Source organism: Apteryx mantelli, chromosome 8 (assembly GCF_036417845.1).
Source record: "Apteryx mantelli isolate bAptMan1 chromosome 8, bAptMan1.hap1, whole genome shotgun sequence".
Lineage (NCBI taxonomy): Eukaryota > Metazoa > Chordata > Aves > Apterygiformes > Apterygidae > Apteryx > Apteryx mantelli.
In genome coordinates this window covers 8280624-8297831 of record NC_089985.1, presented here as the reverse complement: position 1 = coordinate 8297831, position 17208 = coordinate 8280624, and the positions used below count along the sequence as shown (strand labels likewise).

The 17208-nt window shown below is 40.0% G+C and overlaps 1 protein-coding gene across 1 annotated transcript in view; it reads left to right on the top strand.

Moving 5' to 3' along the window:
- The window catches only part of HMCN1 (hemicentin 1), a 187794-nt gene that overhangs the window by 87883 nt on the left and 82703 nt on the right, over positions 1 to 17208 (top strand). The window contains exons 25-38 of the mRNA XM_067300619.1: positions 304 to 399; positions 823 to 1017; positions 2027 to 2157; positions 2850 to 2997; positions 3481 to 3607; positions 4627 to 4781; positions 7383 to 7661; positions 8299 to 8580; positions 9649 to 9757; positions 10362 to 10531; positions 10761 to 10915; positions 11702 to 11825; positions 13191 to 13292; positions 15219 to 15395. Coding sequence (XP_067156720.1) covers positions 304 to 399; positions 823 to 1017; positions 2027 to 2157; positions 2850 to 2997; positions 3481 to 3607; positions 4627 to 4781; positions 7383 to 7661; positions 8299 to 8580; positions 9649 to 9757; positions 10362 to 10531; positions 10761 to 10915; positions 11702 to 11825; positions 13191 to 13292; positions 15219 to 15395 — 2250 coding nt within the window. The remainder of the gene's footprint in view (positions 1 to 303; positions 400 to 822; positions 1018 to 2026; positions 2158 to 2849; positions 2998 to 3480; positions 3608 to 4626; positions 4782 to 7382; positions 7662 to 8298; positions 8581 to 9648; positions 9758 to 10361; positions 10532 to 10760; positions 10916 to 11701; positions 11826 to 13190; positions 13293 to 15218; positions 15396 to 17208) is intronic.

The window sequence follows — 17208 nt, the reverse complement described above, 5'->3', positions numbered from 1 at the left end:
GACGTGGTATAAGAAAAAACAGTTTAGTATTTTTCAGATTTTGCAGAAATACTGTGTCTGCCTTCAAAATAAATATAGCAGCTTTTAGAGAGAACCAATCTGAGTCAAATTTTGAAAGTCTCTTTGTACTGCTTACTTCCTAAATGGAAATCAAGAGACTACTTGTATAGCGCATTTCATCAATGTGTGATTATTGGAATGTGACCTGTATGAATGAGAGAGACTAGTAAGATAGGAATTGCTAGATCATATTTTCATATTTAGGAGCAGAGGGCAAGACGCTTTTCTTGATCTTTCTTTCAGAACCTCCTACTATAGATGATCTCGACCCTCCGTACAATAGTCCATTTCAAGAAAGAGTGGCAAATCAACGTGTTGCGTTCCCTTGTCCAGCAAAAGGTGTGCAACGTTATTACTGCTTTCAGTGACAAATGTATATATATATATATTTTTGACAGTTGATAATTGTTAAGTTTATTTGTACTGCCTGTCATTGTAAAAATGTACAGTGTGCAGTTTTTTCCAAGCGTACTTTTATGCTAAAAATTAAAATTAACAGTGATTTAAATAACCACCGTATGTGGAAGTTCTGTAAAAAGTCATTGCTAGCCACTGAGGGCATTAAAATGTTTAGGACTAAGGTTCTTAATGTTGGTGTCATGATATAACAGTAGGGGCTTCCTGTAAATTTGAAGGCCCATTGTGCCTCCGTGTGGATTGTCCTTACCAGTAAGAGTTGCAGCAAGTAGTGGGAGTTATTTGAATCCTCCTTATTCTGAGCTAAGCAAAGAATTTCTTGAAGTTTCGCATTTTTCTTGTTAGGTATTCCAAAGCCTGTCATCAAATGGCTACGTAATGGAAGAGAGCTGACAGGCAGTGAACCGGGGATTTCAATTCTGGAGGATGGGACACTGCTCATCATAGCTTCCGTTACGCCTTCTGATAATGGAGAGTATGTCTGTATGGCAGTCAATGAAGCTGGAAGCACAGAAAGAAAATATAACCTGAAAGTTCATGGTAAATAATAAATAGAACTAATGGGGAACTGTTCTCAGAAGAGCGTCTTCTCTTTTATTGTTGGAAATTGCATGCCCCAAGTCTGCCCATGAGCAGTTGCATTAAGAAAACTAATTTGAGTACTTGCAGTTCTGTTGTTCTCTATATAACTTCTATTATTTCTGTTCACAGTAGCTTTATATGCAAACCATCTTTGTTTTGCTCAAATAATTGGGAGAGTCTTATTTACAAAGAGCTGTAGTTATACTTGATGACTTTGACTCAAATAGCAATGAAGGCTTTTGCACTGTAGAAGTTAAAGACTGGGTGATAGATTCACATTTCAGATATAAATATGAGAGAAGTTATTGCTCACAGACTGGAACACAGAGTAGGAGAATACTTGCTCCTGATACTCTTCTTCCCTATCCCTAATTGCAAAATAGAAAATCTACAGCTGGCCGTGAGATATGTTTTGGAACAGTACATTTTGCTTCCAACAGTGTGCTTTTACTCTAGCCTTGTTCACTTCCCGTGATAGTTCAGATACCCAAGCAGTATTATATCTTTATCTTTTTTCCAAGAAAAGCAGGAATTCTATCATGTGCCTGCAGGGCTTGTCAGTGGGGTTTGAACTTTCTCATCCACCACATAAGCCCATTTTCCATGCACACATAGTGGGAGGAATAATAGGCATATCTTCTTGGAGAAATGAAGAAATGACTCTCTGGAATCTAATTCCTTTATATAATAAGCAGATAACATGGGATTATAAATTACTCTTTTAAAATATTGATGATGATTGTGTTTTAAGTAGTTTTCTCTATGAGTTTGTTATTGGGCAATAGAAGAGTCTGTTCTTCAAGAATAAGAAAGGGAAGGTATGTCCAGAGTGAAGAAGAAACATCAGGGAGTAGATGAAATGGGTCAGGGAAATTTAGATGACAGAGGTCCTTCGTTGGGGGGGAAGGAAGAAGTGGGAAGTCACTGGGATAGAGGACATCATAGATTACTTCGAACTTTCTTGCAGTTCCCCCTGAAATTAGAGATCAAGAAACAGTGACAAATACATCTGTAGTTGTTCAGCATCCTGTAAGTCTCTTGTGTGAAGTATCTGGTAACCCTTTCCCAATAATCTCCTGGTATAAAGAGGATATCCAGGTATGTACAATTAACCAGCTGAAGTAATATAATCATCATCAATTCCAGCATTTTTTATTAACTATTATGTATTAACTTCTCTTTTGAGTGCTTGGCATGAGAGCTCATTTAAAGAGCTCATATACATGTCTTAATGTATATTTAAACTGCACTAAGAACACCCACACAGAAAGCTAGCTAAATATGGCTAATCCATTAAGACAGCTGCTGAGTAGGTCAGAAATAAACTCTTCTTTCAAGATTCTTCCAGGAATTAACCTTAACAATCTCGCAGTATTGTAGATGCCAGAATACTTGCAAAGGGGGCAAATAATAGTGTCGTCTTTGTTATATAGATAGAGAAACAAGAACTCATGGAGGCTGAGTTTCTTAGGATTATTCTTGGTTCCTATGCTTCTACTTGTAGCTGATAACTGATACTTTAAGATGAGGAGAGACATCTTTATTCACCAAATTGACTGGCTGTTGCTGATGGACAAATAATTTATAGTTTTACCACCCTGTATTGTATGCTAAGCTACAAGCCATAGTGGATATCTTGCAGAAGTTTTTGAGGAAATTAGTGCTGTGATTGAAAAGGAAAATGGATTACCCTTAGAATAAAACTACCATTTTCTTAAAAAAAATCCATCTGTGATATTTGGCTGATATAACTTGGATCACATAAGACTAATCTCTTGGATTCTTTTAAGGTTGTGGAAAGTAGTACTCTCCAGATTTTGCACAATGGGAAGATACTGAAGCTCCTTAAAGCTGCTACTGATGATGCTGGACAATATTCATGCAAAGCCATAAATGTAGCAGGAAGTTCTGAGAAACTGTTTAACGTAGATGTACTAGGTTAGTACTGGGGGGGGGGGGGAAGAGTTGTTTGTTTGTTTTTTAAGATGGTGATCTGAAAAATAATTGAAATTTAAGACACCATTATGTTTCAACTTATTATAAATAGATTCTTCCTTACGCTGCCTGTTGAACGTTGATTGTTGTAGCACTCTTCATGGCGGCTCTTAAATACTTAACATTTGCTATTCTGATAATAACAGAGACAAAATGCTGTTTTTCATTTCATTTGGGTCTTTGATACTTTGTTTTGTATTTTGAGAGTACAGTACTAACATAGATGGGAAGCTAGAAGGAATCTTCTTCTGCACTAGTTCACCAGCCCAAGTGTGAAAGTGCTTGTCACAGTAGAAATGATGTTTTGTACTAGCAGGACTTCATAGTGAAAACTGAAGTTGCTCCGCTATTACTTTTCTTCCTGTTTCATAGCATATCTTTCCTCTTTAAATTTCAATTCTTCCTGTAACATTTGTCTTTTTAAAGTCCCACCAAGTATAATAGGTGCTGCTACCCCCAGTGAAGTTGCAGTCATCCTCAGCCAGGAAATTAGTCTGGAGTGCAGAGCCAAAGGCTTCCCCTTTCCTGACATTCACTGGTTCAAAGATGGCAAGTAAGTATTTTGTTGCTTGTGGTCTGTGTCTAGGTTATTCCTCCTTTAGAGCAGAGAAGAAACAGATGCGTTGTTTTAGCAAGCTCTTCTTGCAACCACTCTCAATGTTAAGTTATTGTCGTCAGACAAAATTTGTGGTAGTGTCACGTGGTAGAGTCCTTCGGTCAAAAATTAGCATCCTGCTTTTCTCTGTGAGCTGTCATGTTACCCTGGCACTTGCAGAGCAGATTTACAATATTTGAAACCAGACAGTGTTTGAACCAAGACAAACACATAACCATTTTTTTGAGTTCTTTCCATCTAGATTATTTTATATTTATTATTAGTTAAAATACAGTTGCTTTGCTGACATGATTTTTTTCACTGGTAGACAGTACCCATATCAAATATTTTTCTAGTTAGTGCCTTGTACAGTTCTTTATATATACACTAAAGGTTTTAAAACATTTTTAGCATGCATGTTTCAATTCTTCATCTCGTCTTCCAGGAAAGCATACAAAGAAAAGAATTTTGGCAGCTTAAATATTAGCCTGAGAAACAAAATGGGCTGTAAATACTTTAAAAATAGCATTGGGGTTTAATAATGCAGTTTAGTATAGATATTGGCTAGGACACCCAGATATCCTGATGTGACAATTGCTTATTCTTTGGTGTTGAGACTTTGACGTTCTTATCTAGTAAATGCAGACATTTTGTTATCAGCAAAGAACTGTCATGACCTCGTAATTAGAAAAGGGAACTGACAGCAAGGGTAGGACTATGGCTCTGCCACTGGCATCCTGGGTGACCTGAGTCAAATAACTTTGTCTTTTGGTTTCTTCTGGAAGTGGGGAATAATGGATTCTAACAGCTTGTCACCTTAGTGTGGTTCTTCCAATGAACAGTGTTGTTCTAGTGCTAAACGGTACTCTTTAGTACAATTACTGACATTTAAATACCCTTTGTTGTTATTGTCAGGTTAAATCAATGTTGAAAGGAGGGGGTCAGAGTTCTGTGAAGTGAAATAATCTCTGTTGCAGGCCCTTGTTCTTGGGCGATCCCAATGTTGAGCTTCTGGACAAAGGTCAAGTTCTGCACATAAAGAGCGCTCGCAGGGTTGACAAAGGTCGCTATCAGTGCAGTGCCACCAACAGTGCTGGCAAGCAAGTTAAGGAGGTCAAGCTGGTCATCCATGGTAAGTTTATAGAGTGCCTGATCCTGGAATATCTTCTTGTTTTGCCCATTAAAATAGGCTTATTCTTTGAAGAGAGGTGCTCAGATGAATATAAATTAAGACTGATCTTGCAAAATTTGTGTGTAGACCTAACTTGATCTGTCAATGTGGTGATATTTTGAGCATCTGTGTGTATCGCATAAAGCATGGATGTAGTCTGAATCTTTGCAAGCTTGGCATTTAAGTGGCTTTTGTGTGTTTTTTTTTTGTTGGTTTCTAATTGCTGAAAGCCAAAAAAGCTTCAAAGGCCTTCTCAGATTTTGTTATTAATTGGTTTCAAGTGAATTATTTTATTATCAAGTTGGCTTCATTCTGTTGATCTGTTTTAGAGAGGGGAAAATGAGTTAGAAGAGTTTTATTTTAATACAGTCATGATCTTATTTTCCTTTAACCTAGTGTTAGGAGTAAGTTCAGCCAGGAGCAAGTTAAAGTTAGTAGACTTAAACCAGTGCAAAACCAATCAAAATCAGACCCAAATAATCTTTGAAAAAAGAATGTTCCAAATGATCTGAAGGTACTGTGGTGTGTCTGCTTGCTTAAATTGGTGTAAATCAAGGACATGTACAGCAAAAGAAGCAACATGAGAATGGGTGACTACGTTAACGTTATTATTTTTGGCAAAGTCTACAGCACACTAAGTTTACTTTTTATGTTTTTACAAGCAACAGAGTCTTACCACTGACATGTTGAGCACAGACAACTCCTGTGGTTAGCATATATAAGTTTAAGGTAAATGAAGAGCTTAGAAAAGAGTTTAAAAAGGAGGGGGAAGATTCATGGAAGAAGGAAGGAGCTTTTGCAGGGGGACTTTTAAAGGAGAGAAGAGCTTTGCAATTTGGAAGACAAAGAGTGTGTGAAGGCCCAGTCAAATGCGAAAACTATGAGCACATGGCGCTAGCAGAAGTAATGGGGAAACAAGAGCAGAAATCTGTAGGTGGGATAAGACTATTGGGCCAAGAGCATGAACTGTGGGAATTTGAATCCATGAGCACTCAAGCTGATGAAGCCTCATTTCACGTGGATTTGCTCCTGAAGGTTCTTTGCCTTTGGATCTGATAGCTGTGGATTTGTGCCACATAGTACCCCTCATCTGGGACATTCCTGAAGCATGGAGCAACCGCATGCACCTAAATATGCCCCTACACCAGTCACAATGGAGTCTCTTTCCATAGCGAGCAAAGAACATGCTGTGAAGTATCTCAGGTGATCAGAGTTGGGGGGAGATTAGAGGAATGAAAAAAGCACAAAGGAAATTCCAGAAATATTGAGTAGACCATACCAGACTCTTGAGAAGGGAGAGATGAACTGGCGATAGTGGAATGGGATATCTCATTACTTTTAAATGGCTTAATCCTAGCCAGGCAAACAGAAGCCCAGAGAATGAGTGAGGAACATGGATGCTAACTCTCACTTGTTCTTACTTGGTTTTGCTCTTTAGTCCTACTTTTGGCTTTCATCTTTTCCCAGAACAGCATGTTAAAACCATTCCCCATCTCTGTGGATGAAAGCATTTGTTGACAGAGACATGCATTTGCATTTAAACTGGGGAAATTTCAGCATATTTTATACATTTGCATGTTTTTACACACAAATTATTTAATTAGGAAAATAGTTCAGCATGTTTTGGTAATCTGCAAGACCCATCTCATAGGTGTAGATGTGACACTGACGCTTTGCTCTCTATTTCTGTGTTGACATTTTCAATGAACAGTTTGTGGAAGTCAGTGGAAGGCTAGAATATACTGTGCATGTTTGGCAGCAGAGGAGTTAATGCATCTGCCAGATGTGTCTGGTACTTTCAGCGGCTGTAAGTTTAGTTGTTGCCAATTGCACTGTGTTTTTATTACTTCTACAGAGATTTACGAACTCTTTATATTGGCTGATTTACACGAAAGCTTGTTTGCTAGCAAAAAAAATCTGAGTACTGCTGCCTAGCAAGTAAGGGAAATGACTGTGGGCCAAAGTTTCAAAAATAGGAGTATAAAGCTAGACTGCTAAGCTTGTATTTAGTCTCAAAGTAAGTGACTTCATCTTCAGAAGTTTTGAGTATCCAGCAGTTCCCAATCCAGTCAAGAGGCTCTTGGATGCATTTGATATTTTAAATAGCAGGTTCCTGTTCCTAGTTTCCTGGTGCAGCTCCTAGGGGGTATAGGGACTGCTCCTTCTTTACCCAGCAGATACAGGGAAGAAGCAGAGACATACCCAAATGTGCTCCAGGAAGCATTGGAGGCCTAGCTGGCCTAACACATTGTAACCCTAGAAGGTAAAATGTTTCCAGGTATCTCTAGTGGGGCAGCACTGATTTGCAGTGCCTTCCGGTGGCAGTTATTCCTTAGATTCCTTTTATGTTGTGTTCTCGTGATGCTTTCGTCTCTCAGTATGCCCTAGAGAATTGTACAGGCACCGTATAATAAACAAAATAAAACAAAAACCAAGAAAGATTTGGAGGTCTGATCAAGCTAAAATCTTCTGTTCTTACAACGTTCTAATGTTTAACCCATTTAAAGCTGTGCAGACTTGTATACTAAGGCTTTAATGCTTTTGTTTTGTCTTTTGAAATAGTCCCTCCTAGCATTAAAGGAGGAAATATTACCACAGAGGTATCAGCTCTTCTTAACAATCTTATAAATCTGGAATGTGAAGCCAAGGGAATCCCAGTTCCTACCGTTACGTGGTACAAAGATGGACACCCAATTATTTCCAGTCCCCACGTTCTGTATGTGGACAGAGGGCAATTCCTGCAGATACCTCGGGCTCAAGTTTCCGATTCTGCAAAGTACACTTGCCGTGTCACCAATGTTGCGGGAGCTGCTGAAAAAATATATGAAGTGGATGTCTACGGTAAGTGAGAGTTTATTGAGCTTGATTATTTGCCATCTTACAAGAAGTGTTTACTGAAGACTCTTCTGCCTTGGTGATATAATCAGGCTTTGCAGGCCTGTTGAGGGCTGAACAACAGTCCATGACTGCCTTTAAAAACCGGCCTGCATTAGTAAACGGTGTAGAAAGAGCTTCACAGCCTGTGCTTTATTTTTGAGGCAGCTCTTAAAAAGCTCATGCCTTCTTGATGTCATGTTTTAGTGAAGTATAAAACTATTTCTCCTCCAAAAAACTATTTTCTCCTCTTCTATCGCTTCTCTTTCTCACACATGCACATGCTAAGCGACGTTTACCTGAATTAACCCCTGTGGGTGGGGTCTCGAGTGTTGTGTTTTAACACTTTCAGATTTAGTTTTCCCATCTCAAAACCCTGCAGATTCTCTGTTTTATACCTCTGGTCAATAGTCAGCTCCATCATTTGAATTCTCTGTTTTCCCTTTATCTTGGCTTGCCCCAGCAGCACATTCTCACGTGAAATTGTGCGTGACGTAATGGTGTGTAGAGCCAAAGTGGGCTGGGAGGAGCTAACCTATTTGCGCCTAATACGTTTGCTGGCTACAGAATTAATTACTTGCAATATATTTTTTCCTTTCTACAGTTCCTCCAGTTATTGAGGGCGATGCTGACACAGTGCAGACCAGGCAGGTGGTTGCTGGCAGTTCAGTGGTGTTGGAATGTAAAGCTGAGGGGAACCCCCCGCCTCTCCTTACCTGGTTAAAGGACGGCGTGCCTGTGAAAGCAAGCGACAACCTCCGCGTTTTGTCTGGGGGCAAGAAGCTGGAGCTACTGAACGCTGTCGAGGCTGACAGGGGCCAGTACTGGTGTGTGGCTACGAGCATAGCTGGAGAACAAGAAATGAAGTATGACGTTGAAGTCTTAGGTGTGTGAAGCAACAGAGCTATAATTTACCACATTCACATAAATCTAGTAAAGCATGTTTCTGTTTTGGTTAGTATCATTCTAACAGTTAGTCAGGTTGCATGTTTAGTTTATCCTGGGCACTGAACGCTTTTTCTGTCAAGGGCTACAGGCCTGAAGGCTCTTGCTTTCACGTTAGTTCTTGAAGGATTTTCGTGCATGAAGGATTAGATATTCTCAGGGACCCTGGAAATTTTTCTAATATGCCTTAATAAAAGAAAGTCATAGATGTGAAAGGAATCAGTTGAAAAAAAGATCACTGAGTTAGTTGCTTTGGGAGAGTAAATTTGAACTGTGTTGTGCAAATTTTGAACCCTTCTCTGGAAAAGTTTTCTCCCTCATTTTCCATTGAGTCTTTTACCACAATCTGAATCTCAGTAATCTCTTCTGTCTGTCTCTAAGTGTATTGTGCAAATGGTAATCATCGAAGAAATTATCCTGGCATGGGAGGGTTGATTTAAGGCCTTTAAAAATGTGATTTTTTACTGCTCAGACATTTCTAAGCTTTGAACTGCCCTGCTGAAGAAGAACACTGCAGGCTATTGCATGCACATGTAGAGCGCACGTTCTGCTGCTCCAACCATACCTCAGTGGCGCTGCTAGTCAGAGAAGCAGCTGGGAGGAGCTGTATGGGAGTGCTTCCACCCATTCGCTGGAGAGGATGGGACAAAGCTGAGAGGACCTGTAAGAGGGACATGGCTCCTCTGCACTTTGGCTCCCTCTGCTGAGAGAGGGCGCTAAAAGGAAACCTCCCCCCAGCACCTTTCGTGGTGGATTCAGACAGACTCTTGTTAAAAAAACAACCCCCCCAAAAACGAACAAACAAAAAACAATAACAAGAATTAGAAGAGAGAGCTGAAGTCAGCAAACATCATCTGGTCCATCCTATATGTTGAACGCAAATTTGTCCCTGTCCCAGAGTGAGATGAGTGTCAAGGCTTTTTGAAACGTTACTATTTATGATAGGTTTTTATGCCATTTCTGATGCTTAAACATTTCTGTTGCTCTTTTTTTTTTTCCTCTCCTACAGTCCCACCATTTGTGGAAGGTGGGGACGAGCTCTTGGACTACATTGTGATTCTCCATAGCCCTTTGGAGTTGGATTGTTCGGCAACAGGGACACCCTCACCAACTATCACGTAAGGGGATTGGTATTTCAGTTAAAAAGAAAAAATCCACTGGTTGATAAGGGGGGCTTGGTAGTAATCTTTATACACTGTCCTTGCTATTTAGTGATGGTTAATATGTGGAGGATGAAATACTGCTCCAGTGAAGGCAGCGGCAGGCACGTGCATCACAGGATCAGGATTTCGCTGCTTTTTTTTTTTTTGGCCTGTTGTGCCAATATGCCTGTCTTGGGGATTGGAACAGATAAGAAATGATGAAACTCTTCTTCCCTTACTAGTGCGGCCATATACTTTTTATCTGCCAGCAGTGATTGCTTTTACTTTGGAGACTTCTCTCTGCCTCTTTTGGAGGTGTTTGTTCCCACTACAGCCTCCCAGCAGTCTGTCACCTTTCTCGCTTTTTCTTTAGTGTCTGTTCCCCTATACTTCTTTTCCCAGATAAATGAGTTCAGTCTGTGGCACTCAGAAAAGCAGAACACCAGTTGACATCTTCAAACCTTCCTAGAAATGCAAATATAGTTGCTAAGACATACTCTTAAAAAAAAAAGTGCATGTTTTAGGACCGTCTTTGATCTTATGGTAATGGAAATCTGAGATTGTGCTCTCTTCTTGGTAGGTGGTTGAAGGATGGCCAGCCAGTTGAAGAGGGAGCTGGACTAAAGATCTTGTTAAATGGGCACAAACTTCTCATCTCTCGAGCTCAAGTGTCAGACACTGGCCGCTATAAATGTGTGGCTGCAAATAAGGCAGGAGAACATGAAAGGGAATTTGATGTTACTGTGCATGGTAAGTTACTCAAGGGAGGAAAAGAGCAGCAGGCTGCTGTTACTTTAAACTGCCGGGAAGACAGTGCTCAAGTTTTCTGAAAATGTTTATTCTTATTAGTGGGCTGAAAGATTGGAGATGAGAGTAGATTAGAATTAGATTTCTTCTTGTCTGTGGTATATTACTATTATATATTTAAATATACATCTTCAAATGATGTTTTTTTTTTTGTTTGTGGTGCTTCTTGCAGTTCCTCCAACCATCAAATCAACTGGGCTCTCAGAGAGAGCTGTTGTGATATACAAGCCTGTGACCCTGCAGTGCATAGCCAATGGCATTCCCAGCCCTTCCATAACTTGGTTAAAAGATGGTCAACCAGTAAACACAGCCAGAGGAAATATAAGAGTAAGCACAACTCTTTTATGAGGTTCAAAACATGAAAAATGGTTACAATAAATTATACACATTAGCACTTCTTTTTCTTTGGTTCCTTCGTACTGCGATATAAAGATGCTAAAGATCCATCCTGGAGAGCGATGGGCTTTTTACCTGAATAGGACGCTATCCCGGATTGAATAGTGTTTAGTAGACTGAATCCCATTAGACATCTCCATACCAGAAGAGTCTGTGACTGTAAATTCAGCATCTGCTCCTTTCAGTTGTACCTTTGTCTTCAAGGTATTGTCATCTGCCAGTTACGAGGTGACTCTACCCACTCGTCACTGTGAGGGGGGATTAGATATGTTTTTCTGTAAGCACTGCTATTGTAGCACATACCTATGCATTTCCTTCTCACTGTGAGGTTCTGGCTTTCAAGGAACAGCCCTTCCCAGTGCCTGCATGCTCCAAGGAGAAGGGTGCTTGTAATGGCTTTGATTTACTTCAGGCTGGAGCAGTTTTTGATGTCTTGCCCAGTGGCAGCTCTCTCTGCCTGCAGCATCCTTTTTGCCTTGCTTGCCTGTCCCTCTGCCATTTAGCTCGCCTCACAGCTGTACAGCTAATAATCCTGATGCTCCGGGAACCCTGAAGTCTCCGAAATACTGGGACACCTCTTGCATGAATATTAGCCATGGGTTAGAAGAAAGATGAGACTGGCTGTATTCAGCCTAAAGGTCTACCGTGCCATTACCCTTAGCCGTTCTGCCTGGGATCATTGTGTAAAGTGGTTCCCTGCTCTCTGTTTTGGTACAGCTGGAGTCTTCAGGCCGTATTCTGCAAGTTGTCAAGGCCCTGCTCGAAGATGCTGGCCGATACACTTGTGTGGCAACAAATGCTGCAGGAGAAGCCCAACAGCACGTTCGGCTTCATGTGCATGGTAATGGTATTTCTGCCTCTAGTTAGAAGCTAAACGTGGCTGTTTTAAGGCAGCTTTTTTACATCTTTGTTCCTTTTTTCTCTTTTGTCTTTGAAAAAGCCATGTTAATTTCTGGCATTTTTGTTATTTCCGCACTTCAGTCTTTCTTCTTTCTTTCTTTGTCCCACTCCCTGAGTAAGAAGTCAAGACAAAAGCTGCGTTTCCTGGGATTTGGCCTTCCTAATGCGGTACTAAGGGCTGCAAGAAGGAATGCATCTCTCCAGTTAACTTTCTTTTTTCAGACATATACCAAGAAGCCAAACACATTTCCACTAAACCACCGAGACGCTCAGAATTGTGTTCTGTTTCTGAATCAAGGCATGATGTACCAACATTGGTATTACCAATGCGATCCAAGTCTTGTGGGGAAAACAGCTTTCCCCATGAGCTTCTGTTGGGAAAATTTTACAGGAATGACTTTTCTGAGAAGGAAGCGTTCTCTCATGAGGGGATCTTTCAGACTGTTCAGACTGTTAAAAAGGAATTTTATTTTCCAGCTAAAAACAATACTAAAGGAATCAGGGAAACTTCAGAAGTTGCTTGCATGGGAATTTGGTAAATGCTCTCACCATGGTTTACATATATGTGCCCTAGAAGTGGTTGTGAAGTATCGTGCATTCTTGGTGTGACCCAGCCTTCAAAGGACTTGATAGGTGTAGGAATGAATAGTGGCAAAATGCTTATAATAATTGTATTGGCTTTTATTGTCAAACAGAGTCAGTAACTGGAAAATGTTAAATTGAAATGAAAAGAGACTGCACTGTCTCCCTCCATGAGGCCCGGAAAGAGAAACCTCACTCCTCCTATACTATGATAACTGCATTGTAATTAATTTTAGTGTCAGAGTCCCACACTCACAAGTTATTTCTTTGGCTCTTGATCTCCTTGTTCAGAGTGTTATAATCTGGTATTTCTGTCATGTTGCAAATTTATAGAGATTAATAAGGTAAAATATCTTGCTTTCTAAAGCCCTGTGCTGTGTTAAGTTTAATATTGCCAGCTCAGATGAGATAAGCTTGCTATATTAGAAAAAATGCTGTTCTGTGTTGTGAAACATTTTTAAGTCTGTTTTTAAGTGCCAGTGTTCCTGGAAAAAAAAAAAGCCTATGTTTTATTCCTCTTAACACTAATGGGGCTATATAATTAGAGGACAGTCAACTTCCAAAGATGAACTTCTTGAGAATTTCCTCAGTCGTTGAACAGTTAGGTCCAGCTTGTGCAATTGATTGCCCAGATTTTCTCAGAGGGCGGATTACTTTGTGATTGGGTGTTCTGCCAGCTGGGTGGCTGAAATAATTAAAACCTGCTGTTTTTTTCTTTTCCCAGAACCACCCAATCTGGAGGATGCAGGGAAAATGTTAAATGAAACAGTGGTGGTGAATAATCCGATCCATCTTGAATGCAGAGCATCTGGGAACCCTCTGCCAGGTACGTACATGCGCCTTTGAGAACATGCAGCAAGTCTGATAACAAGCCTTCGCTTTGGTATGTCTTTTGGAAATAACGGATATTCTGAACCTGAATTTAATTTACTAGTATTTAAGCTAGCTAGAAACTGTTAAACAGTATGTGTTATGGGAAATGTCAATATTATATTAAGTGATGTGGAATGAGTTTTGGGGAATTCAGTAATTCCCCCGCTGTATTTCTGTTCAAATGAATGAAAAACACAAGGATAAACTATTCCCTTAGACATAAAGCAATGCCTTGTCCGTAGGCAATAATACCGTTAGACTTCTATTAAAGAAGGCCAAAACACGTCCACTCTTTTCACCCTGTTTGGTCAATACTGTATAGTTTAGGGCAGATTTGCAAAACCTTGTGCATTGGGTTTGCCTGACAAATGGTGCTGTATCTCGGACCTTATTTAAAGCCGGCTGAAATCAGCGGGAGTCTCTCTGTTTGGTCTGGGCCCCTTGCACGCGAAAATGAGAAGGGTGTGTGTGTGTGTACAGTGCTTTAGGTGGTGCGCCCAGATGACTGCACTCATGTTTTTGTGGGTTCTCTTACCATTTATTTCCTTTGTCAGCTATTCTTTCCCACCACCTTCTGGTGCGATGTAAAAATATTATGTTAATATGACAGTGATTGTTTCTGTGTTATTTATTGTACAGCAAATCATGGGAAATACTGTATATTTAGTAGGTTATGCCTAGTAGCTTGTATCTGTTATAAGATTTTATTCTTGTGCTATTGATAGCACCATTTTCAGAAGAAAGTTCAGATGACCATCCTGGTTCAACATCTCTACCCTTTAAGAATTGATTTTCAGCAAAGTGCTATTTTCTAAAATCATTTGGACCTGTATAAAACAAAATTTGAAATTATTGAAGGTATATGTAAAATGTTACTTAAAAAAAAAGGATTTTCTATCCATTTTGCACTTGTTTTTCTTGTCATTTTTTTTCCTCCAGCTTGGCAATTGTTTTTGAACAAACAACTAAATGATGAAGTTTATTTAATTTAAATTGTAAAAATGAATATGTCACCTGTTCTGTTTATGACGTGACACCACATGCTAATGGCAGGATATAACATTAGCTGAGAAAAGCAATAGCAACTGCAACATCCTGCTGAAAAATGCAGAAGCTTGCTCGCGGTCTGGTCGGTCAGTCAGGCCAGAGACCTTCTTGCATGGAGTCTTTCACAGGAAGCCTGTGTATTGTGGGAAATGGCTCAGTCCGTAGCGGCTTCATCTGACTGGATATTGAACAGATGCCAGTGAAGCATTAGTTACAGACTCCGTTGATGGAGGGTGCCATCTTTTGGCTGAGAGGCAAAGAAGTCCTCAATTTTTGTTGATTACTAAGTTCCTATGAAATTTTCTTTTAGAGTAATAACAGTTTTCCAGGTGTTGTTTTCGGTTTTTCAGCATTCCGGTTGAGTTCTGTTTAGGTTGCAAACTAAACTTCCGCAAGTGGTTTAGTTTAATGTAGCAGTACTTTAGGATAAAAGGTGAAAAATTGGTATATATCTTATTATTGTGTACTTTTAAACAGTTGCTGTTGAGCTTGGTAATAGGTGAGTAAATCCCTGTAAGTATGCTCTGTTACAATTTATTAAGGTGATGACATTCTTTTCACAGAATATATTGTGTACATGGATGATAGTGTTAAGGTTGATACTGAATTTGGTAGGTGTAGCAGTGTTTTGCACAAATATTACTAATTTCCTCATTTTTATTGTTATTTTTTATTGTTATTAATTCTAATTAATATTTATATTGGTTTGTAAATGCTGGTTAGATGTGTCTGAAAACTCAGACGGCAAGTTTGAAGCATATTTAGTCCCGGTATCAGTTGTTTATTGTGGGGATGCTTTTGGCAGTTTTCCCTCTCTTGTTTGGTTATGCAGCTCTCACGTGGTACAAGGACAACCGTCCCCTCGCCGGTGCTGCCAGCGCCGCTTTCCTGAACAGAGGGCAGGTTCTGCAGATTGAGGGCGCTCAGATCTCCGACACTGGCGTTTACAAGTGTGTGGCTGTCAACACGGCGGGCACAGCTGAGCTGTTTTATAGTCTTCAGGTTCATGGTGAGTATTATAAAACATATGAAAAACGCCTATATGCCCCAAGTTTGCTCTTTTCTGGTTTTATTACATGTGCTTAGCCGACTCTCCATCATTCATCATACCACCATACTGAAGGAGATGTGGCAGGGGTCAGGGGGAGAAAGTTCACTCTACTGCTATTAACCGCCCTTGGAATACATGGTTTGAAACAGGAGAATGAGCAGAGGCACCAGCTTTGTGGAAAAGGTACTTGTGTTGTCACTCCAGCAGTTTGCAAGGACTTGGAGCTGCTGTGGTTTGCCTTGATGACTTTGAAGCCTACAGCAGATAGAGAAGGAAACAACCCAAATACTCTCTCGTAATCCAGGAATTCTAAAGAAAAATGTACTTTGTCCAATAAGATGAAGTGGAAGTGTGGGTGTTTGCAGACAGGAGACACCTGATCAAAAGCCAAATTGCAGCCTTCCCACTGATTTCACTGGATTTTGGATCAGCCCCTAATCCAAATTCTTATCTTTGATACGTGCCTATGCCTGCAGCTGGTTTTCAGGGGGAGTCTTCCATGCAAATCTATAGCCCAGATTTGGCACAGTGTCCCCAGCTGAGATGCACACACAGTATGTTGTTCCTATTAATGTTGATTAACAAATAATGAGTTGGGCAGTGTATTTCCTTGGGATTAGTGACCATCTTCGGAAAAACTGATGGCTCAAGAAGTGGCCAAATGCCATTGATCCCACCCAGTCATTAATTCCCAGCAAATATTTACGGCCAAGGTCATTATTCTGGTTAAACCTAAGAATGAAAAATAGCTCCTAAGCATATGCATGTGTCTTTAGGGGCAACAGAATTTCAGCAGATATGTCCAGAGCTTTTTAGGGAGTTAATACTCTCTGCCTTAGTTACTTAGGCCAGGCACGTAAAATTTGTTTGCCCCTCCAAAACAGATTGTATGCAGCTGTAGCCAGTACCAATCGCATCAAGGGCAGCGGAAACCTCCCCGTGTACCTACCTAATTCAGCTTGTGTCGCACAGGGCTTAGAAGGGATTACGTTTTGGATTTACACAGGAAAAAGTTTATCGTCCAGTTTATTTGGTGTTTCTAAGTTTGAGGAAACTTGTTTTTTTTCTGTTACTAATGGAAGCAAGAATGATCATCGAAAGGAGAATCGACTCTGAAGTGTTTCGTGTTGTGGACACGAACCTGTTCAGCTACAGAAAGCTGTGCTGCGTTTCCTGAAAACCTGCTCTGCATTTTTATATGGCAGTCGGTTTTGTAAATGGTCCAGTTTCTCATGGTCCATTGCCGGTTGTACTCCACAACTTATGTTGTTAACAGAGTGTTGTGTGTGCGGTATCCATGGCAGAAATTATCAGATCATTTTTGTATTCGTTGTTTAGAAAAAACAATACTTGATACTCTAGGCGTAACAGTAAATGGGGTTACAGCTCAATTTAAAGGAAGCAGGTTGAGTTCCAGTTTAGTATATTCGCATGATTTCATTGTACTAAGATTTTTTGTACTTCTTTCTCACCGCTACAGTTTTTTTCAGACATTTAAGAACAATGGAAGCTATTGAAATGAAATGTGGAAAGAAGATTATAAAATCACACTAGCTTTTTTTCCTACCGTTTCTGCTATTACTGGAATTTATCTAAGAATAGCTGGTCCAAGTAATGAGTTGTTAGAGACTGCTGACTTTATTAATACATCTGCTTTTCAGTAAATAATTTTTATACACTTTTTCCCATATAGGAGAGGTACGAGTAGATCATACCGTTCTCTCCTTTTTGTAGGAGTGATTCAAGTATGAAGTTTTGTGACTGATGCTGA